The sequence below is a fragment of the Coccinella septempunctata genome, chromosome 1, assembly GCF_907165205.1.
Source record: "Coccinella septempunctata chromosome 1, icCocSept1.1, whole genome shotgun sequence".
NCBI classification, from domain to species: domain Eukaryota; kingdom Metazoa; phylum Arthropoda; class Insecta; order Coleoptera; family Coccinellidae; genus Coccinella; species Coccinella septempunctata.
This window is the reverse complement of record NC_058189.1, coordinates 48,850,051-48,877,135: the sequence shown is the minus strand read 5'-3', so window position 1 is coordinate 48,877,135 and position 27,085 is coordinate 48,850,051. Positions and strand designations below refer to the sequence as shown.

Below are 27,085 nucleotides of genomic sequence, written 5' to 3'. Positions count from 1 at the left end.
GCCACATCGATGAATAGTGCTCTGTCCTCATCCTTATTGAGCAATATGAGGTCTGGTCTATTGTGGGTTATTTTCCGGTCTGTGAGAACCGTGCGATCCCAGTAGAGCTTGTGATGTTCATTTTTCAATACAGCATCCGGATGGTAATTATAATAAGGAACCTTTTTCGAACTTAGAAGTTGGTGTTTTAGTGCCAATTCTTGGTGGAGAATCTTGGCAACGGCATCATGTCTATTTTTGTAGGTACTCCGTGCCCGCGAACTTCTGACATCCCCCGGTGATTTGCTGGATAGTTTCTTGTGTCGCACAGCCATAACGACAGCTATCATCCGCCTCTGAGGCATCCTTGGCGATATATTTCATGTAGTTCCTTGTTGGAATCACCTAATCCTGGATGGCGGGCATGAAGCCCTCTGTCTCAGGAAACAACCTTCCGGAAGTCAACCAGTAGTTCGTCGCAGATATGTCGACGTAATCAAGGTTGATCTCGTTCTAGTGCCTTCCATGCAAAGGTTCGCCAATCAGTTTCTGCATTTTACTTTCTGCAGAGTGTTCGACGGTTTCAAAGTGGTCCTGCTGTAGCTTTAACGATGTAGAACTATCAGCAACACAAACTACTTGATGGAGTTCTGATTTTCGAAGTCCTTCAATTTCCTGGGACATACGGTTGGACAAATCAACAATTCCTCTACCGCTCTACCCCCAAGATGTCGTGGCAGCTTGGTCCGTTCTATTGAGCTTTTGGGGTAATGTTTATTGTGTTTAGTCAGCATCGTCCTTATTTTTCTCTGTAAGGCTGCTAAATCGGTGGTGGTCCAAGAGATGATACCGAATGAGTAGCTCAGCGCCGAGCAAGCGTAGGTATTGATAGCTTTCATCAGATTCTTGCTGTTAAGGCCAGTTCTCATTATCCTTCTCAATCTTCGGGTGAACTCCTCCGTTAGTTCTTTCTTCATCTGGCTCTGATTGTTTTTTTCTTGCCTGTTTTATGCCCATATACTTGTATGTGTCTCCTTCCTTAATGCTTCAATTTCTGCACCTTCCTTGAGTTTGAACTCTTATTAACTTATTATTATTATTATTATTATTACAGGGTGTTGAAAATGTAAGCATTAAAATGTACAACCTATTCCTCCCCTGGTTTACTAAACAAGCTAATATAAATTCAAGGGTAGTATTTTAAGAGGTCCCTACTACTATTTATCAGAACAATTTTACATTGAATTATATTGAGAAGTTTAAAATTTATTCCAATAAAATGAAATTACACTTGTCATCTCATTTTCCTATGTTTTATCTGAATCTAATAGATTTCTCACATTTTTCCAGACACCTGTATATTTGGGTGAAGAAATCTACGCACAAGGTGTTACCTTTGGCTGATTTCTCTTCTGAAATTCCACCATTTACAAAGGTTCTAGTTTTTGTAGTGTCATATTCAATTATTTTCTGATTGGATTTGGATGTGAAAGAGTGAATGTTTGAAATTAAAGTTTGATTTGATTTAAATGGTAGCAATATAAACTTCAAAAAACAGATTCTAACCAATTAATTATTGTTTTGAAAATCCGATAGGCAGAGCATGGAGGAAATTTGATTATTTTTCGCATCTATATATTCTATCTAAAAATACTTGGAGCGAAGCAGTTCACTTTCATCTATGAATTCGTTTTAATTTGTACATAATGTCTCTTGAAACTTAATTTACTTCAAATAACATTATTGTCTGTTTTCAAATATTGCAGTTTTTTGTGAAAGGACAAGTCCGTTTGAATAAACACGTAAATTGTATTTACTGTTGATTCCATCCTGCGATCGCTGTTTCACATCACATCATTACCTGAACCAGGAAATTGTTGCCACTTTGTCATTGGCCATTCTCTTTGACGCTGGAGTAAACGAGAGCGTGAAAAAATTCATCTGTGGGAATATCTTCGCCTGCTCGGCCCCAAGGGGGGCGAGGATGTCAGTTTTCGCAGAAGAGCGAGTTGGGCGCGTTCCCTTCGTACGTAATTCGCCCCAAATAAATTGAATCGATATCGGGAAATATACAAAGTTCCCCAACTCGCTCAATTTCTGTTTCGGGTCTATTACACGGAGGTGAAACGTTCGTTTTCCTCCCTCCGTCTGAGGCATAATTCGAGATAGGGAATATGAAAGGCGTGAGGGAGTGAACCTCGGAATTCCATCAATTATTCGTGGCAAGTGTTTCAGGTAACTTGAAATGTAGGTACAACGTAACAGGTAGATTGCTCGCGATTCCGTTGACTCCTATTAGCTTTGATATTGAAGAAAAGCAGTCTTGCCGTTACATTTTCCGGTGTTGGTTTTGCGCAATTAAATTATGAGAAGTTCGAATACTTTATTGGTTTTACGTCAGAAAATATTTGATTGATTTTGAAAACAAGAATACAAACAGGTGTGTTTCAACCAGTGGCGGCCCGTCAGGGACGGCAGGGTCGGCAGTGCCGACCCAATATTTCGCAAGCAGCAAAAATGTGAATTCTCACTTGTGTAAAATAATAATGTATTAGAAATTCTCCAAACATAACATAGCTCTCAATAAATTTTATAAAAATATTAGGTATATGATATCTGATATCAATTGAATATGGAACTTCTTTGAAATACGCTGTTTCAATTTATATCCCACATCTACTCGGTCCGTAGACAAAATACGCTCATCTCCAATCGAGCTATGATGAAGACAGCGCCGCAGATGCCTTCTCTAGCGACCGAGTGACCGACCGTTCGTTCTGTTCATTCAGGTACGGCATGCAGTATCTAGATTGTAAACATATCGAAGGAGCGCTAATATCAATGAGTCAAATTGCTTCTAACTTGAATAATTTTTGTTGGAATTTCATTCGGATAACAATTAAAATTAGATAAGCCTCTTATTTAATGTTTTTTCCGCCAATATCCGATAGTTTTAGTTTCACATAACAAATTACAAGAGATCGCTGTTATTTAAAACGAATTTTTATCGTATTTGTTAATTTTCATAAACGTGAGTGCTGAATATATAATACTAATGAAATTCCGACAATTTTTTAAGAACTTTTCAAAGAATAAAGACCAAAACTATGATGAAAGTTGATATTGTTGGCTCGATACTTGGCACGGTGTAGGACATGTAGGTCCGGCAGGCAGCGACCCTGCCGACCCTAGAATGCCTCTCTTCGGTAACTCGAAGAAAGATCGTTCGGGATATCTCGATTCTATCGTTTGCGCTCGAGGTGATGTTAATTTCTCGCAATTCTCAATTTCGTTAGAATGCACTTTTGATTGTTTTTCCAATTTTATTTTATGGATAAGCATTTTTAGAGTATTTTTATTTGTTATATATATTTTCGGTTCTTATTTTCATATTTGTTCCGAAATTATGTTTATTTATCAAGTGGTATACAGGGCTAAAATAGTTCTTTCTCAATCATTTTTCATTTTCCGGATTATCTTCAGAGACTATTGAAACAGAAACAAAAATTTTGGCGAAACTTCACTACGAAAAACAAACGCACCGAGTGCAGTACCCCATGGTGATGTGGAAACCTGCATAATTCATAGGTATAGAAAATATTAAAAAAAATATATACATATATAAATATATCTGCCGACCCACGATAAATATGCTCGAGCCGCCACTGGTTTCAACCCAGAACAGTGTTTATACAGGGGGAGTCAAAAATGTGTACCGAGCTTTCTGGGCGTGATAGTAGGTACATTGAAAAATAAGTATAGTTTGCTAAATAAACTCATGGCCCAAAATGCATATTAAGCGAGACCCAGCGAGCACAAAAACATCTCAGAGATGTTAAAAGTAAGAGATTTTGAGACATTGAATATCCACTGCGATGTTCTGTTTATACATGAATAGAACTTTTATAGAACAGCCAATGTCCGCCGCAGGCGGCTATTAAAAGGATTTCCCTGGGATGTCACAAGAAGAACTTCTCAGAAGTTTTTTTGATAGCCTTTTCATGGACACAACAAAGCATTTCCAAAGCGCTTTGCGCACACAAAATCGCTGTTTGTAAGACATTTTATGAAATCTTTTGTGAGGCCCTTTTTCATTCATTTGAATGTTTGAAGATACCACATTCTATTTTAAATGAACTACAAAGTTTTCAAAAGGAATACAGAATACTATATAAAAATAAAAAATTTTTAATGATTCTCCAAGAGGTACGAAAAAGAAAATTTCACATAAAAAATTGAATAACAAAAAACAAATTGATCAATATTATAAGTACAGAGAAGGAGAATAAACAAAAAAAGAAATATATCACATTCAACATAAAACAAATTGAAATACTTAATAGAAAACAATACATATATTTGAAAACTTTATTTTCCCTTTATTTTATCGTCTCTGTTCTCTGCCTAATATCCCTAAACCAATCTTTGGCATAGTATTCGAATTCTTTCCTAGTGATTTGGGATTTTTTATGGATCACATCTACAAAATAAAAACAATAATTCACAAAATATATGATATGGTTAAGATTATTAATAATAGAAAAAATAGCTGCATGAAAGGATCTGGAAGATTTGTGTTGTAGATCCTCCTGAATAGGTTGATTTAGGACACTATATTTTATTTATTTGTACTGGTATTCAAAGATGGAACAACATCAAGGAGTTTTCAAAAACAAGAACTTTCCTGGGACAATTTGAATTATTTTGTGATTCACAAATGATGAATGATTATCATAATCGTCGGAAGAGTAATCTGACAAAATATTTTGGGAATAACAACGGCAGAGAATATGTTGAAATCCTCGATGATATGGCTTCAAATTCTATAGAGATATTTCTTGAATAATTATAACAACCTTCCATATTATTCGATTATTCCAACCAAATTACAATGATTCCAGTCCCAAATACACAAATAAAATTGAGCACGCAGCGTGGATTCTTTTGAGGTTATAGGTATGTTTTTGGACATTATACTATACATTTAATTCACGTAATGCTTACTTATTAATTGTATTTGGTTACAATGAAGAGATCGATCCTAAATTCACAATCCAAAACCAACACATATACAAACCACCAACATATTATAATTATTATTATAATTATAACATATTGTACTAATCACCAATCAACTTTCAACTCCGAACTGTCCACAGTCCAAACTACGAAGAAAATGGTAATGGCGGAGGATGGATATCACCCCTCTTTGGAATTTTTTATGGAAATTAATGTTTGTGATTCGCTAAAAAATAACGACTCGATTTATGGGCTCAACTACAGGCGTGCTAAATATGATTTAATTAATCGTTCTCTTTCCGGAATTCCTTGGCCTGATTTATTTGATTGTGATGATGTCAACTTGGTTGTGGATACTTTTTATGATATTCTTTATGATGTAGTTGATCTTCTTGTACCAAAGATAAAAGTGAACAAACGTTTTCCACCTTATTACTCTTACGAGCTAATCAAACTAGACAAGTTTAAAAATGAAATTCACAGAAGATGGAAAACTTATAAGAATCTATCCGATCAAATTGAATTTAAAGCTTTACGTTACTCGTGTAAAAGATTGATTAGACGTGACTTTGTGAAATACAAGCTTTCCATCGAAAGTGATATGGCATTTGATCCAAAAAAATTTTTCAAGTTCATATCTGTAAAAGACAAGGTTTTCAGCTGTCCTAACCGCATGACATACGGTGAAAAAACTGTAAGCGGTGGCAAAAATATAAGTAATCTTTTCGCGGATTTTTTCGAAAGTGTTTACGTTACACCAAATTGTAGAACTGACTTTGATGGAGAGCAAGATTTCAGCTCCTTCCTGTTGGAAGGTATCAATATTGATACCGTGGACGTTGAACGCGCTTTGTTATCCCTGGATGTTAACAAGAGCCCAGGGCCAGATTCTATTCCCGCATTGTTCATTCGATCATGTACTGTGTCTCTTTTTGAACCTTTGACAATAATATTTAATAAATCTCTCAAATCTGGGGTTTTTCCGAATCGTTGGAAGTTGGCATGTGTCGTTCCTATCTTCAAGGCTGGAAGTAGGCTATCGGTAGAGAATTATAGACCTATAAGTAAACTCTCTATTTTTGCTAAAGTGTTCGAGTCCCTTATATACCCCCATTTATTCCATCTTGTCAAATCCCAGATTATTCCCGAGCAACATGGTTTTTTCAGGGGTCGTTCCGTTGAAACTAACCTGGTCAATTTTACTGAATTCTTGCTGGAGGGTCTGGATGACGGGGTTCAAGTGGACGTCATTTACACAGATTTTAGTAAGGCTTTTGATAAGATATGTATCGGTAGACTTCTTGGAAGGTTGTATGGAGTTGGAGTCTGTGGGTCTCTCCTGCGGTGGTTTGAGTCTTATCTCAGAAATAGGTCGCAATATGTCTCTGTGGAGGGTTTCGAATCACGGTACTTGTCGGCTTCATCGGGGGTTCCCCAGGGCTCCCATCTGGGGCCGTTATTATTTATAATATGCATAAATAATATAATAAAAATATTTAAATTTTGCAAAATACTATTATTCGCAGATGATTTGAAAATGTTCATGAAAATCAAGGACTCCCGTGACTGCCTGCGCCTTCAGAATGATATCGACTCTTTCATGAAATTTTGCGGAAGGGCTAATCTCTTCACAAATATAGCCAAATGTCGTGTGATTACTTTCTCGAGGAGGAACGATCCTATAATGTTTCCATACTCGTTGCTGAACACACCGCTGATGCGTTCAAGTCATGTACGCGATTTGGGTGTTACTTTTGACTCTCATCTCAAATTTAACCTACATATCGACAATATCGTAACAGCGTCAAGCCGCATGCTCGGTTTCATATTGAGACAGAGTCGTTCGTTTTGCAATTATAAATCCTCCATTACCCTTTATTACGCTTATGTGTTCAGCAAGTTGAATTTCGCTTCTATTGTATGGAACCCCCAATATAACACTTATATAGACCGAATCGAGAAGGTTCAGATGAGATTTCTTCGTTTTCTAGGTTCAAAGTGTGGTCTACGGTTGAATAGAGGAGATCCAGAAAATTATGTTATAAGGTTGAAACACTTTAATATGATTAGTTTGCAGAATCGCAGAACTATGAGTGACATACTCTTCATAAATAAGCTATTAAGTAATCAATTGGAATCATCGTCACTCTTATCGCGAATCAACTTTCATGCTCCTTCGAGCAGATTCAGACAGCTGGAAACCTTCGTCTTGCCTTTGAGGCATACCAACAGCTCCAGGAATTCTCCTATTATTAGAATGCTTGGTCGTTGTAATAGTTTTAAGGATCTAGTGGATGTAATTGGTCATAGCCACGTATATGTCAAAAGATGTTTGGGTAACCACTTCAGAGGTATCTCTACTTAATTAATTGTTTTTTTTTTGTTTTTTTTTCGCTGAATCATTTTTTTTCCCTTTTTTATTTGTGAAGGATAGAAATTGTTTAATTGAATATCAAAATTTTGTTCTTTTTTTTTTGCTTCTATGTAAGTATTTGCACTTCTGTAAATCAATGTTAATTAGTGGACATTGTTTTTGGGTATTAATTTACCTGTATATGTTCTTGTTATGAATAAATAAATAAATAAATAAATATGAAATAGGTGAATTGTATATTGTTTATCTGCAATAAACCTCTCAAGGCAAACTATGCGATGCCTAGAGAAAATATCCACACGTTTACATTATTTTCAACTCGCCAACACCTCTCAGTAGGTAGACGAAAAAATGCCACAGATGGCACAAATCAGAACAAATAAAGATTTCCAATAGCCTTTGGAGACCTCTTTGGGAAATGCATATTTTCGAAACATCCCAAAACATCCCAGGGATGTTTGTGCTCGCTGGGGATATATCCTTCCAAAGTTGATAAAATTGAAACAATTTCACCGCATAACTTCTAAACGGTGAATGCCACTAGATTGTATTTTCTTAAAAAACATTTTTTCATTACAAATCTACATTCGTATCCATGGAGATGCTATTAGACCTTCCTCCCCTTCAAATTTCCGTCCAGGGAGAGGCAAGACTAGCAACTCACAGGCTCCACCACCTTACCGTAAATGAACCTGACAAACTAATTTTCGTGCCCAATCGTCTATCAGTCCAACTGGGGACAGACGAGGTGATGGGCATGAGAACTGATCAGATAATCACAAGAACCAGCACGGATGGACCCTTCAGTTCTCTGATTCCAAGTAGAGACGAATGGCTTGGGAAGTTTTATAAATACTAAGGCTAACCTGGACAAGGAAATAAACAACCGTATAAATTCAGCATCACGGGCATTCTGGAAGCTAAAGGACAGAGTGTTTCAAAATAACGACCTCAATCTGAAGACCAAGACAGCTGTTTACAAAGCAGTTTACGGAAGCGAAAGCTGGACTCCCTACAAGCGACACATTAAACAGCTTGAACAAACGCAAGCACGTCATCTAAGACAAATAATGCACATCGGATGGTTCCACAAAGTTTCAAATGCAAAAGTCTTGCAACGCGCGAGTTGTACAACAATTGAGACTCAAGTAAAGAGGGCCCGACTCAGATGGAGCGGCCACATTCTGAGGATGCAAGACACAAGACTCCCCAAAATAGCTCTGTATAGCGAATTCATAGATAGAGCTCGGAAACCAGGAGGCCAGTATAAGCGGTTTAAGGATACACTAAATCAATCCCTAAAATCAGTTAATGCCAGTAGTCCACAGCTACAATGGAGACTAGAGAAGAATACAGCGGCGGCCAGATCTGGTTGGTGACTATCCATGCCCGGAGTGTGGAAGGATCTGTAGGTCAAGGTTGGGTCTCTTCATTCACAGGAGTCTTTTTGTATATGTATTCTCGATAATGAGATTCCGAATTAATTCTAAAAATGTACTCTTCATTCACCAACTCACTATCGAACACACGTTACATTCGTCTTAAAAGTAGAAAGTTTTGTGTGTAAACCACGCACATTGAATGTTTTTTTAGGAACTCAGGAATTTCGAAAATATCAAGACAACCAATTGCATAGTTGAATGGTTCATCACACATCGGGCACTTCATGTCCATTTGACAGGGATCTGCAGGTGACTCGCGCAACTAGGTTACCGCATTCATATACAGGGTGGTGAGAAATTCTATGCTCACCCCAACTATCTTCCAAACTATACCCGATAGAAATTCCATTTATTGACAAAATGCCATCCACCAATTAGACGTCCTTCAAATCTAAATATCTTCTTTTGTTCTAGATTTGTAATAAAAAATCGGAAATATATGATATTCGAAAATTGAACTATTCCCAGGAAATTTAAGAAATCCTTCAATGTAAGCGTCATTTAATGAAATTATATCATTTTTGAAAATATCTGCACTCATACAAAGTAACCCAATGACGTGTTATTTACATCAGAAATAAAAAACTTTAATCGAACAATAAATATTATTAGGCTATGCAAATTAAAGGCTTTAATAAAACAAAAGTTGGATAGCAACTAACACTGAAATTAACAACACTTTCCATAGATACTTGAGGTAACTCAATATTTGTGAGAATAATAAAAGGTCAATGCCACTAAAAAAAATATTAATATACAAGGTGCTTCTGAATTGAGGCGAAAGATTTCAATGGATGATTCTTCAACAAAAATTAAGGGGGGTTTTTCATATAACTTATTGTTCAACACTCTTTTCTCTCCGAGTTACAGCCTTTTGAAATTAGGTAAAAATATTGTTTTTATTCAATAAATTCCACTTTGGAAAAATTTGGTAGAATGAAATTTGGCAGATAACTGATGCTTATAAAATGGCAGTTTTTGAGTATTTTTGTTACCCTAAAATGTAATCACAAGGGTCTGAAAAAAAACAAACTCCCAATAGTATTTTGCATCAGAACTTTTTAATGGGCCTTTTTTTCTATTTAAAAAGGTGATTTGAAAAGACAGATTTTATCTGCAACTTCTTTATGTCTTGACTTCCTATCATAAAGTTGCTAGTTTGTTCACAAAAAAAAAATAAAATACTGCTCGGACTCTTTTCCCATAAATTCAGGGAGTCGTTATATTTTATCAAACGAATCAAGTAAGCTGGTGTCAAATGAAGTCATATGACAAATAGTTTTATTGTTCTAATTTTTTCTAATTTCTAGACAGTTTCATAATGACTTCAAACATTTTTCACAACTAAATGAAACTTGCTGTAACTTGGAGGGAGAAGGGTGTTGAACAAAAAGTTATATGAAAGACCCCCCTTAGTTTTTGCTACAGAACCACCATTTTAAATCTTTCGCATTATTTCAGAAACACCCCGTATATTTCGATTGACATAAAGTTCCTGTCACAATATTCTGTAAATGAGGAGCAGATGATTCGACTTAATTTGGTAGAATGAAAAGATCATATTTTCTGAGACACAGTGTTTGAATGAGAAAGATTCTTTAGATGCATTTTGAATCGTAAATTTTTCGAAATTCTTGTGACACAAAATAGTCAAAGGGAGGAGGGGTATTTCTAATAAATCACCCTGTATAATGTATAAGGATCATAACATATAAAACATCCCAAAAGTTATTCAAAATAACCCATTTCGACTATAATAAATCGAAGTGCTGAGAACACATTGTTACAAGTTCTCAATTCCCGACAGAAATGTAGATAGTGAATGTCCTGATAGCAACCTTTGTTTCAGAACGCATAAATGACGTTGATGGAGTAGAGCCAATCCCATGCCAGCCGTGGACCTCGAGATTATCCAAAATGGCACAGCCCAATCTGGATTACACGGGTAAGGAACATCGGAACTCATTTAGAAAATAGATATTTGCCATCCCTTGCTTGCGATATGTAATCTTCTATCTGCTGGAACTGGCCTATAAGAGATGAAAAGCTATTGTTGAATGGAAAATTGCGAGTTTCAACAATGGACTTTGATACGTGGAAATTCGAGTTCTCTTTTCTTTTGAATCGATATTGTGTATGACTTTTTCAGTTTGACCCAGGAATGAGGAAAAAGATTTTTTCAGTGGGTTAGTTAGTTCGAAAGGAATCAGAAAGGCGAAAATGATTCTCTCACTACTGATATTTCTATCTCTGAATCATCGTTCGAGGATATTTTGGAAGCTGCTCGTATTTTCTCGACTTATTATCGGTTTTCTCTTCCATACCTGAAACAAAAAAATTAAAAAATTGATTTACAAAAATTTCTCACAACAGATTTGGATTTATCGTCTGAGGAAGGAATGTGATTTAGGCACCGAAACGTTATATTGATTCATAATGTTTAATAAATATTTCTGAACAAACTGCGCCCTTTTTGAATTAGATATACCTAAACATAGGATAGGAAACCCATAGTAACGTTCGAGGAAAATTTCACCAAAGATATGTATGCCTTTTCATTCAGTTCATTTCGACTCACCTACTTATCACAATGAACATGAAAATATACTGCTAAAAATTTTAGGTGGATATTTGAGACAAAATTTACTTCTGCACTTGAATAAAAGGTTCAGTATTCCAACTATTTCCAACGAGATAAAGGAAAATGCATGGCACATTATGGTCGTCTTTTTTCCAGAAATTAATAATGCCATCAACTGCATTACTCTATCTTCTTTTGTTTTCGAGTTAGGGGAAAGGTGCCCAAGACGATCCCCTTAAGCAAGAATTTACGTAATTCCTTAGTTTCTTCGTGTAGCACAAAAATGAAAACGTCTACTCCTCTTAGAAGTATCCATCTTTCTATTGTCCTACTCGAATTAGTCGGTCACAAAAGGTTTTTTGAAATATTCTCGATTTTCCAAAACGTTACAAAAGGATCTTCTTATACACCCTGGTGTTTAAGATGATCCCTGTGGTATGGTTAAGATGATCCCAGGGATCATCTTGACCCCAATCTCTCAATTAGCTTCCATATTTTCAAGAATGAAGTGTGTAAAACAAATATCTGCGGAGATTTTAAAATAATTTTATTGGGCATAAAACATTATAAATTATCAAGTGAATTAACAACTGAAAATCAACATATAAGGTGTAATATCACAAAAATTTGAAACGAACACGTAAGTGGTGGTTTCAATGCACCACCGAAAAAAGCTAATTTGAGATCCATTAAAATATTCAAAATTTAGGAAATAACAAAATGAAGTACCTAATTTCTCTTCTTATTGATCCATACATTCTAAGCTTCATGTCCTTCATATTGTTCACGAGCTCGGTTTCTTGTTCATTAGTGGAAACAGTTTTTCTCACCCACAGATATTTCACTGCACCACGAGCTATTTTCTTAATTTCTTTAGTCCTTCGTTTCAATGAAATTAGCGACACTGAAAACTCCCTATACTCGCTCTTTTAATTGCTATTCCATTTTTAATAGCATCAATAGCACTTGATATGTGCTGTTTTCATAAGAAAAATCACAACTTTTTATCTCTTCACAAACCTTTTAGGGCTTTCACTCCCAATCTCTGAAACAAAATTAATTAAAAATGAAATCAACGATTTGCTCCTGCGTGAATTCTTGCACTAATTTGTCAGGCAACAATTTTTTCTAGTTAATTTGCTCCTGACAAATTAGTGCAAGAATTCACGCAGGAGCAAATCGTTGATTTCATTTTTAATTAATTTTGTTTCAGGGATTGGGAGTGAAAGCCCTAAAAGGTTTGTGAAGAGATGCAAAATCCTCCCAAAATAAATTTCAATCGATATCTGAAAGAAAGGTATGGGCCTTTTTCTATTTCAAGTTTTAGAAAATTGGAAGAATTGTACAAAAAACTATCCCACACAGAAAACAGTCTCACCTTCATGTGTAGATGCAGAGATAATAGATTGATTCCAAAATTCCTGAGAATTAGGCTACCATTTCGGAGTAATGGTTCGGAAAAGATTAAAAACAGGTTCGGTTATGCGTTGGTAAGAGAAAGAATAAATTTTCTCAGATATAATAAGGTAAGATTTCAACAAAATATATTAAGGTTAAAAGAAGAAATTTTCCGTAACCTTTCAAAGGAAGACTTTGAACATATTTTACATTGTGTGAATATTTCGTATTTCCATGAATATGAGAAGAGCAAACGATCTAATTTCAAAAAATTTAATATACTAATGGAAGAAAACCAACAAAAATTCAACAATACAAAAATCAGTAACAACTTCATTAATAAAACGGTAATCAACTTATCTTCACGAAATTTGAATGAAAATGAAAAATTGATATTATCAAAAGGACTCAATTTTGCTATAACTCCAAAACACATTCCAACATTAGATATAATTACAGCTATTGAAAAAACAGCCCAAAAACTTCCTCTTGATAAATCGAATGAATTTAGAGTACTAAATAAATTGTTACTTGATAAACCTTTTAAAATAAAACCAAATCTAAATAAAATTGAGAATAAAACTATAACTTCATTGAAAAATGATAATAACATTAAAATTTTACCTGCCGATAAAGGAAATGCAACAGTTATTATGGATTCAGGTGAATATAAAAGAAAACTTTTAGAAATTGTTGATGATACCGATAAATATTCCAAAATCAAAAAAGATCCAACTTCTCTCACAGAGAATAAAGTGAAGAAAATTATTTCAAAAAATTCCAAAAAATTCACATATGCTCAAAAGAAATTTATCACACCATCTTATAGCAAACCCCCACATTTATACGGCCTACCTAAAATACATAAACCTCTTATTCCTTTGAGACCAATAGTAAGTTCACTCGGATCCCCCTGTCAAAATTTTGCTAAATATATTTTACAATTTTTGAACCCATTAACAGGAAAATCAACTAGTTTTTTGAAAAATACTCAACACTTTCTTGAAAAATTAAGAAATTCTAACTTAAATGCAACAGACATCTTAGTAAGTTTTGATGTAGTAAATCTTTTTCCAAATGTTCCAGTTGATAAAACTCTTGAAATAGTGAGAACAAAATTGATTAATGATAGAACCATTTATGAAAATTCGAAATTGACTATTGATGATATAATGGAGATATTAGAAGTTTGCCTGAATTCCACATATTTTCAATTAGATGATGTTTTCTATAAACAAAAATTTGGTATGGCTATGGGTTCTCCTTTATCACCAGTAATGAGTAACATATTCATGGAATCTTTCGAACAAAAATATATAGACACATACCCACTAAAACCAAAGACTTGGTGGCGATATGTAGACGATATTTTTGTGATTTGGCAACATGGTAGAGATGAACTAGAGAATTTTTTTGATCATATCAACAACAAAGAACCTACAATAAAATTTACAATGGAATTAGAGCAGGATAACAAAATTTCATTCCTAGATGTTTCAATAAAAAAGTTTCCGAATTATTTTGAAACGAGCGTATACCGAAAAAAGACACATACTAATAGATATTTAAATTTTTATTCCAATCACCAAGTAAGTGTCAAAAGAGGTATCATTAAAACACTTTATGATAGAGCTAATTTAATTTCATCTACACCCGAAATTAGAAATAATGAAGTTGACTTCATTAAACATTTTCTTAGGGATAATCAATACCCAAAAGATTTTATTGAAAAAACAATATTAAATTTAGAGAGAAAAATGACTAACCAAAATCGTAATAATGATCAGGAACAACCAACAAACCGTCAAGAACAACCAAATTTGTTGAATGTAATTCCTTATGTTAATGGCCTTTCAGAAAAAATAAGAAGAATCGGTTCGAAGTTCAACATACGAACTGTTTTTAAAACGCAAAATGATTTAAGATCTATATTAACAAAAACTAAACCTTTGAACGAAAAACAAAAATCAAAAAATTGTATTTACAACATACCCTGTATTTGTGGTAAAAGTTATACAGGTGAAACGTCCAGACCTCTAGAAATAAGAAAACGCGAACATAAAAATAATATTAAAAATAGAGAAATTAATCGATCGCAAATCGCAGATCACATTTGTTCTAATACGGGAGACCACATGATGGATTGGGACAACACAAAAATTTTAATGACAGAACCAGACCATTATAAACGAAAAATTAAAGAGTCTACGTGTATTCTATTAGATCAGGATAATAATTTGGCAAATTGTTCGGTAGGAATAGATCATATTTGGATCAATTTATTAAAGAAGGAACTGTCATCCGGTAATTTCAAAATTAAATGAATCAACGTTTCTGTGCAGTCTCTGTTATAGGCTGAGTTCGGCTTGAAGTTCTACAGATCGAACGGAGAGAGCACGGGGAACGTGACGTCATTATCAGATCTCGTTCCCGGTCATTTTCAAACCCGAACGTACTGGGAGTTCCCTGTCGACATCACCTAGGAGTTTCAAATGGTTGTTAAGACGAGTTGACAACTTTTTGCCGCGTCGTATTTTGGCACTTCGAAAATAATTTTATAGAAATATTGGTGAAAACCAACGACGTAATATGCATAATATGCATTCGATAAGTGCAATTTGTAAAAACAATTAGTGATCATTTCGAAATATGGTAGAACACGACATATGTAAGAATGAGAAGATTTGAAAATTGTTTTGGGTGCTTTCAAGATTCCCGCAGTTCCTCGGAGCTCAAGAAAACAACGACCAACGTTTAACAGAAATTTGGTACTGGGCTGAGTTCAGTTTGCCATCACCATTGACTAGAGGTGCTGCTAGCTTGTGTGATTTAATTATGTACCAAGAAATAAATAGTAATATCCTATTCATTTATTTATATGGTATTATTTGTACTATTTGATTTTTGTTTGTTTGAAAGTTTATCTGATATTTGAAAGTGCGAAATGAATTTGAACCATGCTATTATAAGATTTGGTGTTGAACTCTTTTTGGATTATGAGGAAGAGGAAAGTAAAGGCATCTGAAATGGTACCAACTTTCGTTCTCAATATCAGATTGAATTCTACATTGCTTTAATGATTCCGCAGAAAATTTTTCTGAAATCTGAAAAACATCTTCAAATTTTCTCAAATAGGGCATCATTCCAATATCAATAACTTCGAGATTTTTGCTTCATATTCAGTTGAACCGTCCGAAAAAATCATTTTGTTTTCTATTACGGCGGCAGGGGCAGTTTTTCAAAGAGGTACTCGTTAGTTTTTGTCACTGACGGCAGTCACAACTTCACACTTGACAGATCCCGATCGTTCTCTATCAGCAAACTCGGGGAAGTGCGAGCGTGATCGGAGAACATGCTCCGTCTCGACCCGAACAGAAAATGGAATACTCAGAGATCGAAATCGAACGCGATTGAAATACACTTGACATGCTCAGAGTCGAAAAGTCGCTAAGCCGAACTCAACCTCTGTGTGTTGACAATTAATGTCAGACAAAAAGCGACAATTCCAGAAGATTTTCAAAAGTAGATTTTTTCGTCTGATGAAGGAGTCTGATATAGACTCCGAAACGTTACGAAGAATTATAGTTTCAACGTTATTTATTTTGAGTTCATTGTCAGGCAACAATTTTTTCTAGTTAATTTGCTCCTGACAAATTAGTGCAAGAATTCACGCAGGAGCAAATCGTTGATTTCATTTTTAATTAATTTTGTTTCAGAGATTGGGAGTGAAAGCCCTAAAAGGTTTGTGAAGAGATGCAAAATCCTCCCAAAATAAATTTCAATCGATATCTGACAACTTTTTATGTTATTGCTCAGCAAATAAACCTGTTGGAAAAAAATCATAGTACGCCACTGGATTGCTATCAAAAAAGTGTCTCCATAATGTTTTCATTTCAACATCCTTGCACAAACAGAAACGGAGATAATGACCAAAGTTGAAATAGTCCAAATTTCAATTTTGACCTATAACTCAAAAACAAAAGAAGAAAGGAAATGCAGTTGATGGCTTCAATAGTTTCTCGAAAAAAGACGACATGAATGAAATGAATGATCATTTTTCTCTATTTCGTCGGGTTAAAAAGTTGTAGTTCAGGTATCACCAATTTTGCCCATTCTGTACATATCTACTATATGAGAGGCGTATGTTTGGATATCAAACACGCACAAAATTTGATCCTTATGACACTTGATGGCTAAGGAAGAAAATCACATCTAAAACGACATATTAGTGTGGTTCGGTGAACTCACCACAACTTCAGTTCAAAAAGACTACCTTGTGTGATGTAGCAGATCTACACTTAATTGGTTCTCCCATGAAGTGTAATGGAATAGGGGTGTACTGCTGTGATCGCAGATCGAACAAGAGTTGTTCATGGAAAATGAATTAAAAAGGCCTTTTTTCTTTGTAAAATAAATGAGCATAGGCTAGGGCTAGGGTATAGATAGAAATAGTTCCAATATTTACTGCCAGATTTGACTCATTAGCCTCAATATTGAACATGAATGTCTACCAAGATCACCATGTTATTTTCTTCTGTTGCCTCATTCAAAGAATTCTATTTTTCAAATACCTATTTCTGATTTGGACCAACCGAAGATTAAAGTTATTGAAAAAATTCATCAAATTAACGATTTCATTTTGAATTATGGTTTTTAATCTGTCAGATAACTCTGAAACGCGAAACTCATTCTTATAAAAATCATGTAGATAATTCAGTTTCTTTAGTTCAGTTACAGATTTTCAGTTTTCATCGAGTACATACCACATCAATTCAATATTTGAAGAGAATTAACAAATTGGAATTCTACCTGCGATTTATTGATATTACTGAAATGAGTGCAACCTTTTCATATAATTTTTTTAACGCACGTAAAATTTTTTTATGGACTTTTATGTGAAATATCGGAACTTTAAAATTTGGTTACTGAACTTTATGTACCTTGTTCTTTTCTTTTCAATGGTTGAGATTCATATTCCCATTCGTAAAAGAAAAATGTTTCTGCAGTGCATAGAAAAAAATTGCAATTTGTCGATATAAAAACTTCACGCACACACAACTCTTACAGAAGGTTTTGGATGAGAATAAGGGGTTGAAGAATCTGCCATGGCCAAAAAGATATGCACATTCACTCATATATTGGGTGGCCGGATCCACTGGAAGTGGTTGATATAAAGAAAAACAGATTATTCGTCGAATGGATCCACCCAGCAAAGAATTAAACCAAGAAGTCATTCTTGCTGACCTGAAGAAATGGTGTCTCTTTCCGTTCATTTCGATGTTATATCATGAATTTTTTTATTCAGAAGCTCTATACATTGGTTCAATTGAACGAAGTTCATAAAACGAATATCTATCAATGTAGTAGGTATACCCTTCATTCGGTTAATAGGGAATACTCCTTGTGACGAAATGATGTATTTTTTATGGAATAACGTCACATTTTGAAATAGCCATTTCAACCGTTTCCCAAAAAAAATTATTGTAAGTACTCAAGAATGAAAAATAAAAATGGGTATTTAAAATTTAAAGCGTTTCGTTTATATTGCACAAGTTGGCAACATCGACTGAAATATGCGTTGATAATAAAGGATAACAAATACACTATCTTGATGAGATAGACAATGATGGTTGTCTATGAAGTCTGCGACGAACGAGAAAGGTCGTAAAATTTCATGGGATTTTTATGGCCGGTTGCTGTTGAGGCTCGCCAGTGAATACGCGTCTTATGATGGCTGTAAATCAACAACTGTTATTTTATAAACACGCCATGTTCTATTTTCTAGTAGGCGCTGTTGCCAAATCGTAAACTAGAAACGAAGCAATTCAAATTTTAAACCCTCATATTTGAAGAATGATTTTGAATAGTTTCTGCGGTGCATTTGAAAAATTCATGAATGAAACTCATAATTATTCAGTTTAAACTTGCATATGCTGTGATGACCCAAATTGAGGAGAATTCCCCAATAAACGAAGTTCATAAAACGAATATCTATCAATTTAGTGTACCCTTCATTCGGTAAATTGAGAAGAGACGAGAAATACAAATTATTTCTTTCTCAAAATTAGTTGAAATCAGCAAGTTTTATTGAGGTGGAACGTTCTTCTCGTTCAAAATATTCATATTGTATTTTCTCAAGGAAAAGAGACATTCTTGGGATACTCGGCTGTTTAACAAGGGGTAAGAGAAATGAATTCCCCCTTTCCCTCATTTTTCAGGAAGATGAGTATGAGAGGTGAGGCTGCATTTGGAAGACGAAATGTGTGAGAATGTGGAATAAAATGCAGAGCTTTCTCCCCTACATATTGAGTGAGAGAGTTGCGTTTGAAAAACTATTCAGAAAGTGACACGTATAGTTGGGTGGCTATTCGGAATGTATTAAATAGTCGTTCTGATAATTCTCACCCAGGAAAAGTTACGATTATTTCTGCATGGCTGTATGAAGTAGTTCACAACGCAATGCTGACGATAGGTAAACAGAAGGTTGGTGAACGTGACACCTCTTCAAAATTTCAAGAGAGATGATAGATAATACGGTTTTCGTTATAAGATGTGAGCAAAAAGTCGGAAAAGATTCCCCCAACGGGATTTCGTCCGAGAAAACAAACTCAGAGATCGTAAAGGAGGCGCTAAAAAGTTGCCCGATATAATTTCAGTCTCAATCTTCTCAGCGGAACTTGAAAGTTTTGAAGAACAAAACTTCAAAGGGGAAAACTCTTTATTCACACTTCTGAACTAGGCTGTGATTCATTCAATTACTAAATGAGTAGGTATTGGGTATTCCAAATATCGAGATAAGAAATATATCATCTATTCTCCTTTGACACGAGTCGGATATAAACTTCAATTCAATTGCTGAAATGTATGTTATAAAGTGAATTAACCACAAGTGATACGATACAAAGGGAAATTACATATATATTATAAGGGAGCTCGTCAGTCCTAATGGTTGTTGTGAAATCATGTGCCGTACTGCCGTATCAATGTCAGATAGTAGATGCTATATAAACATACTACCCATCTACCTAGCGACTGCTGACATATTCATTAAATTTATGATAAACATCACTTCGTCCTTTAGAATCGTGTGGGGAAACAATTTAACATAAGGACCTATTGATTAGATTCAAGAACATTATCATTTTACCAGTTTCGGGATATTCCTCCAATTCGAATTGAGAAATTCCATATTTAATTTGTTTATCAGGCGTAGAGTGAGAAAACGAGAAAACTTTCAACAGCCTGGCTTACGCGAGGCTGCTTTTTCCTTGTGAGAAATAACCACACGAAGTGTAAAAACAGTAATGGATTATTGTGGGGTATGGAATCAAGGAAGCCGTGCACGAAAGGCTTCGAAGTGATCGACTGGTTTGGTGCAGAGGACGGCTGAACTGGAACCTTGAATAGAAGAATAACATTATCTTTAGTGATAAATCCAGACTCCGTGCAAGGAAAGAGGGCTGGATTGTGCTGGACGTCGTGAATCTCAATTGTTTTGTGGAATGACGTGCACGAGGATGTATTGATATCTAGTTTGCGTAGACCAGTTCCATGCATAAAAAAAATATTGCATTACCATAGCAACGAACAATAACTCATTAGAAGTGTCAGTGTGAAGTTTGAGGTCAAAAAAGTAAACCAGAGTTACGCAATAGATTAAAAGAAAGAAGATGTCCACCGAAGGTATCGAGCCGTCATCAAGTATCTCTATTTAAAAGGGTTAAGAGGTAAGCAGATTTACGAAGATATGCTTAATACCCTTGGTGATCAATGTCCTTCATATGCGACCGTGAAAAATTGAACTGCAAGCTTCAAAAGAGGTAAATTTTCCATTGAATATGATGACCGATCGGGAAGGCCAGTTTCTGTTTCAGTCCCCGAAAATATCGATGCAGTTCATGACATGATTTTATCAGATCGTCGAATTGGGCTAAAACAAATATCTGAAGCACTGAATATTTCATACGAACGCGCTCATCATATAGTGTGCTCGATTTGAAAACGAAGAAGACTTCTTAAACCGAATTGTTACTATGGATGAGACTAACATTTCTACGATCCAGAAACAAAGCAACAATCGATGGATTGGCGACACTCTGGTTCTCCAAGACCTAAGAAGTTTCGTGTCCAAAAATCTGCTGGAAAAGTTCTTTCTTCAGTTTTTTGGGATTGCCATGGAGTAATCATGATTGATTTGTTGGATAAGGGTAGAACAACCGGAGATTACTATTAGACATAACTGACCATTCTAAGGGAAAAAATTAAAGAGAAAAGACATGGAAAGCTATCCAAAGGTGTTTTATTTTTGCAGGACAACGCCCCTACACACAAATCTCATGTTGCTATGCAAAAACTTCGTGACTTCGTGACTGTAATAAATGTATCCAATTAAGAGGAGAATATGTTGAGAATGAAATATATTGACCTTGAAATTTTGTTCGAATTTGAAGCCTTTTAACAACGGTGTATGGAAAACGTAATTTTGATGCACCGTTTTCGCCAAAAACCAAGTTTTTACTCAAATGAGCCACCTTGAATATTTTGGTTATTTTTACAACGGAGGAATTTTGGGCGACTCCCTAATTGGACCTCTGTTTATTCCTGGTAATTTAATTGGAGAAATTTATCTTGAAATGTTGAAAAATACGATTGATCCGTCAATAACAGAAAATTAGAAAACGATCCTCCTCGTTGTAAAGAAGCTTCCAATACCTTTCAAATGAAGTATCACTCAACCCCTCTCCCCTATTCAATTCTGAGGGGTTGCAGCGCTCCTCCTTATGGAGTTTCTCGTTCAAGCCTCAAATAAACGTCAAAAGGAGTCCCCCAAACGAAATCATTCGACATGTTTAGGAAAATGTTTTCAATCAATATGGGATGAGAAATATACGGGGTGGCTCATTTGAGCTAAAAAATTGGTTGCTGGCAAAAACGGTTCATAAAAATTACGATTTTCATACACCGTTTTGAAGAGGCTTCCAAGACCTTTCAAATGAAGTATCACTCAACCCGTCTTCCCCATTCAATTTTGCGGAGTTGAAGCGCGCCTTCTTAGGTAGTTGCTCGTTTAAACCTCAAATATACATCAAAAGATGCTCCCCAAACAGAATAATTCGACGTGTTTCGGGCAATTCTTCCAATCACTATGGGATAAGAAATATACGGGGTGGCTTGTCTGAGATGAAACCCCCTGTATGTATTCCGCCATCACAGTAGCATCTTCAGGTGAATATACAGTCCCTGGCCAGTTAATTAGACGCACTGAGGATTTTTTTATATTTACTGGTATTGCCCGAGGAAAAAGCAGAATATTCATTTCTACAGAATGTCAGTTTTATCTACGACTCTCATCAAATTGTTCTCTTTGGGATTTATTTTTGATGTTGTAATATTAGTACTGAAGTATGAATCAGTACTATGTTATCCAGTGGACGTCTTGCATGCTGCAGGTTCGGACGTTATTTCGATAATCCACATATGAAATCATCATCCTCGAATGCAGTAAACCGAACAATTCTGCATTCATAGTATGAAGCTCTCATAGCTACACAAGGTGGCTCAGCAAAATATTAGAATTTCATGTTGAATCATCAATAAATCAATATTTTTTATTGAATATGATATATTATATGTGAAAACCATTTACAGATGAAGTATTATATAACATATACATTCAATTAAATAATTCAATATTCAAAAACCAATAACCTAATAACCAATTTCAAAGCGTGTTTAATTGAGATTTTGCATCGAATCAATGCGTCTAATAATATGGCCAGGGACTGTAGCTTGTTTTTTCCACCACCAACCACTTGTAGTCACGTGGGAGTATCTTGGATCGATATAGCATCAAAGCTAAACAGTCAACAATCCTACGCCTGTCGTAAATTACAATGGCATCTCTTCAATAGCCTAATTTGAAAAGCTCTGAAGTGAATCTCTCAGGAAAACAAAAACGCCGGGGAAGAACTCAATATATACAAAAAACCGATATCGCCGTCCGAAGGATGAATTCGAAATAACCTGCTCCACTTCACTTTCACGGATAGAAAGAAATCGGTCAGGAAAACCAGCATTGCCCTGAGGAGCCCAAGATGATCAGACGTCAAATCGGCGTTTTTTATGGGAACCCCGCAGAAAATCCAGCCGAGCCAAAGGGTGACGTGCAAGCTCGGAAAACGTGGGCGCTGATACGTCGGAATGAATGGATAAAAATACAGGAAGCGAGTGGAAGTGTGGATTTCCACGTATCCGTCGAGAATCAGACGGCCCGGCCCATTCACCAACGTAATAAAATAGCGTAAGGAAGTTTTGTTGGTTGTTCGTGACAGATTTACGGATAAAATACCTAATGATTAGAAAGCTCTAGAGTATAAGTCTCAGATACTCTCTCCTAGTTACGTTGAGTGAATCCTACGGTTCGTTTCAGTGGCGGCTCGAAATTAGAAAAAACTTGAAATGAGGGAAAACAGCAATTTCGTGCTTAATCAGTCTGTGATTTCCGGAAACCACAGATGGAAACTCAAATTCGATGTTCGGATAAATAAACTGCTCCACAAGAGTTAGGGATATCGTATTCAATCGTTTTTAAAAGTGTGTATCAATACTAAAAATCAGTATGAGACATTTCGTCAATCTGGTCGCCTTTTTTCTGAAGTTTGCTTCTTTGTTTATGCTTCATGTTTATCAACGGCTTCGATTTGAAACGACAAGTTTTCTGAAAATGCCAAGAAGTAAATTAACAAACGCTGAGGCTAATAGGGCTATCGGAATGCTACAGGGTGGACTAACTAAGGTTGTTGTAGCGTAAAGGCTCCATGTCAGCCAAAGTGTGATATCTCGACTTTGGAATAGGTTCAGGGAGACACGTTCTGTGTTGGAAAGACCAAGGCTTGGTGGGCGACGAAAAACATTACCTGCGCAGGATCGTTTCATCACCGTTTCGGCGAGAAGAAACCTTACATATACGTGTAGAATGCTACGGAATACTCTTCAAAATGCAGATGGGGCCCAAGTTTCCATCGAAACCATCAGACGACGTTTGAGAGAGGTGAATTTAGGTTCTAGACGTCCATTGAGAGGAGTTCCATTAACACGTGACCATAAGCGTCAAAGACTGGAATGGGCAAGGCAACATATCAATTGGAACGATCAATGGCGTACTGTCCTTTTCACTGATGAATCCAGATATGGACGATTTTCAGATTCTCGAAGGATAAGGGTATGGACAGTCCCACGCATACCCCGTAATCGTCGCTATGTCCAAGAAGTCCAGCCATTCCGAGGGGGTAGTGTTATGGTATGGGCCGGGATATGTTTCAACGGGCGCACAGATCTACACATTTGCCCTGGGAATATGACCGCCTTACACTATAGGGAGCATGTCATTGACAATGTTGTGCCAAATTTTCTCGCTGCTATTGGTGAACTTTTCAATTTCTAGACGATAACGCTAGACCGCACCGTGCAGCCATAGTTGAGAATGCGCGCGAGGAGCTTGGTATTCCACATTTACCAATACCTCCGCACTCACCAGATTTGAATTGCATAGAACATGCATGGGATATGCTCCAAAGAAGATTAGTTAATCATCAACCTACCCCAGAATCCTTAAATGATCTGAGAGAGCTTCTGCCCCGTTTATGGAACCAAATTCCTCAAGAAATTTTCAACAACCTCATGTGAAGTATGCCAAGGAGATGTCAAGCTGTTATTGATGCCCGTGGAGGCCGTACATTGTATTGATAGTCTTAAAATGCTTGAATTCTCTGGGAATCAAATTTCGTTATTTTACTCGATTTTTCTTAACCACCCTGTATACGCTACAGACCTACAGGCTAAAACTAATTTGCAACTTGAAATCATATTAATATATGAATTTTCATCACAAAAATCTTATTTTAACCATATTTTTCTGCAATTTAAGTCAATATCCCTAACTCATGTGGAGCAGTTTAATTTCGACGTTTCATGAACAATTTATTATGGGATTCATGAAATGTCAAAATTATTGTTGGAAATATTGAGAGTAGAGAAAAGGAGAGCGATCGACGTACTGAAAATCTATCTCCAAAAACGGGGAAAATAGGAGTCGCTGCGATCGCTAGGTTGATTGATAAGGGGGTGGGTATTTAAGAGTTAATTTGAATTGAACAGCCTTCATTTTATTGTAGGTTATGTGTCATCGTAGTTTTTTCTGATGATTTTTCGAATACGTTTTTTCAAGTATAATAATCATATAATAAATATAATTTTTCTGAATAATATGCACATTATAAAGGGAACTAAGTAATCAGCTTTATTCATTCATAAACAATGAATAACGAAATCAATGAACTTCAAAAGAAATTACTGATCAAAAAAATAATACCTACATATGTTTATCATCGTTATTGAAAACAGAATATGTTTGTTGGTTCAATGTAATCTACAAAATTATAAAACCTACATTCGCAGTGAGGAGTAGAACATATCAAGACAACAAAAGATAGCAATCTCAGATTTATCACTCATTAGAGTAGATTCTGTTTCCGATACTCAGCTGAGAACCGCTATAAACCATATATTTATGTTATGCCAACAAAATTCTTCGAAAATATCCACTCCTGAACCATGTAGTAGTTTTATTGGTTAGATATTCTTATTCAGAAGAGTCCACTTCTCACGAAGGATGACAATTTCGATTTCGTTTATGAATCCATCATATTTTTTGATATCTTCATCGCAAAAGTGCTCTTGATTCACAAATTGATTCCTAGTCGATTTTTGAGGTAAGGTTTTTTTTCCAATGTTCCCTCAAAAATTTTATCTCTTCCCCTTTTGTTTCATATGCCAAACCACTCTTACACTCGCGCACGCCTCAATATTTCACCATGATTATATGTTTTTCTCTTATCAAAAATCCAAAATAATAATATTCTAATCATCACCAGGAAGACAGTTCACTCAGCCAACTCCAACTAGTTTAAATCAAAATTTCGCCCTCACGTGATCGCCAGCGCGGCTATTGGCAAAAACATGAACTACCTATTGGTACATATTTTAGGGGACAAATCTGTGGTCTCAAAGCAGCGATCGTTCTTCTTCTCTCTACTCTCCATCGAATTTTGGTTCCTTGTGTGGTTTCCAGAGCAATCAAGCAGTTCGGAATTGCTGTTATCCCTTATTTATAATTTTTCCTTGATAAATCTGAGAGTTTCCATTTCAGGTACCTATCTGGTTTCTTTACATCAGTTGATTTAGAACAAATAAAATAGGCCTCCAAAAAAGTGAGACAAACCCCTATTTTTCACCTTTTTCGCAAAAATAAAAGCTACAGATAATGACGGTTATTTCCATCAGCCTTCAAAGATATGCCAGATGACAAAAACTATCCTTGCAATGGCACCCCATAAAGATGGTCTAGGTACCCATTTAGACAAAAGTTTCTTCTCACCTCAGGAATCTTCAGTTAAAATATAAGTACAAGTCAAAGACTCACCCTGTATGCAGGATGGGCTTTTGAAAATGAACTTATTTCGAGAAAATCTTCGGACATGTCGATTTTCATTCGAGTAGAACAACTTACAAGATCAAATTCACATCCATATCTATTCAACCCTTGGTGTTGCAACCTCAACCCCTTAATTTTGGATGGGGAAGATGGTGTAAGTGATACCTTATTGAAAAGGCCTTTTTATCTGGAGTTCATTATATTTGATTTTCTTCATTTAATCCGTTTGTTTTCGAAATATTATTAACTTTTCCTTTTTCCCGTTCTTGGCTTTCCCTGTACTTTGTGAATCAATCGAATTTTTACTCATTTATTCCATTTTTTATTCATCATGTCTATGTCAGTTAACGATCATCGAAACCTCAATGAAAAATCAGGGAAAATTTCAAAATTTGTTGGATTCAGACAGCATGCCTCACCGAAAGACCAGTATTGTACAAAATTTAAATGTGAATATTTCGAAAACGAATGGATTAAATGAAAAAAAATTAAGTATGTTGAGTTCAGATAAGAAGGGCCTTTGGAATGAGGTATCACTTTCGTCATTTTTCCTATTCAAAACAAAGGGTTGAAACGATTTGTTTCTGATTTAGATCTTAAACGTTTTTTCCTTCCACCAAGCATTTTTTCGAAATGAGTTGATTTCGTCTGTTATCTCGTCTGTTTTCTTTTCAAAGGCCCACGCTGTATATACTTTCACCTATTCTGGAAGAGGTCTCATAATTCAACTTCTTCGATAGTAGCAATACAAGACCAGAATCGGCAAGCTTTCAGAGCATCCCAAAAACAATAGAACACCA

The 27,085-nt window shown here is 35.6% G+C and overlaps 2 protein-coding genes across 3 annotated transcripts in view; both read left to right on the top strand.

Annotated features, from left to right (window-relative positions):
- The window catches only part of LOC123312530 (SCY1-like protein 2), a 322,515-nt gene that overhangs the window by 142,021 nt on the left and 153,409 nt on the right, over nt 1-27,085 (top strand). For both annotated transcript variants that reach the window (XM_044896997.1, XM_044897006.1), the window contains exon 5: nt 10,664-10,759. In XM_044896997.1, coding sequence (XP_044752932.1) covers nt 10,664-10,759 — 96 coding nt within the window. The remainder of the gene's footprint in view (nt 1-10,663; nt 10,760-27,085) is intronic.
- Nucleotides 12,588-16,559, top strand: LOC123312537. The gene is made up of 2 exons (XM_044897018.1): nt 12,588-12,921; nt 16,510-16,559. The coding sequence occupies exons 1-2, from the start codon at nt 12,646-12,648 to the stop codon at nt 16,540-16,542; spliced, it is 309 nt and encodes a 102-aa protein (XP_044752953.1). The 5' UTR covers nt 12,588-12,645; the 3' UTR covers nt 16,543-16,559.

What these genes read in the sequence shown, in the direction of transcription:
- LOC123312537 (XM_044897018.1), top strand. Translation starts at nt 12,646, where the DNA reads ATGCAAAATCCTCCCAAAATAAATTTCAATCGATATCTGAAAGAAAGG. An exon ending in ATTTTCTCAGATATAATAAG is followed by an intron (nt 12,922 to 16,509) that starts GTAAGATTTCAA and finishes ATTTTGTTTCAG; the next exon opens with AGATTGGGAGTGAAAGCCCT.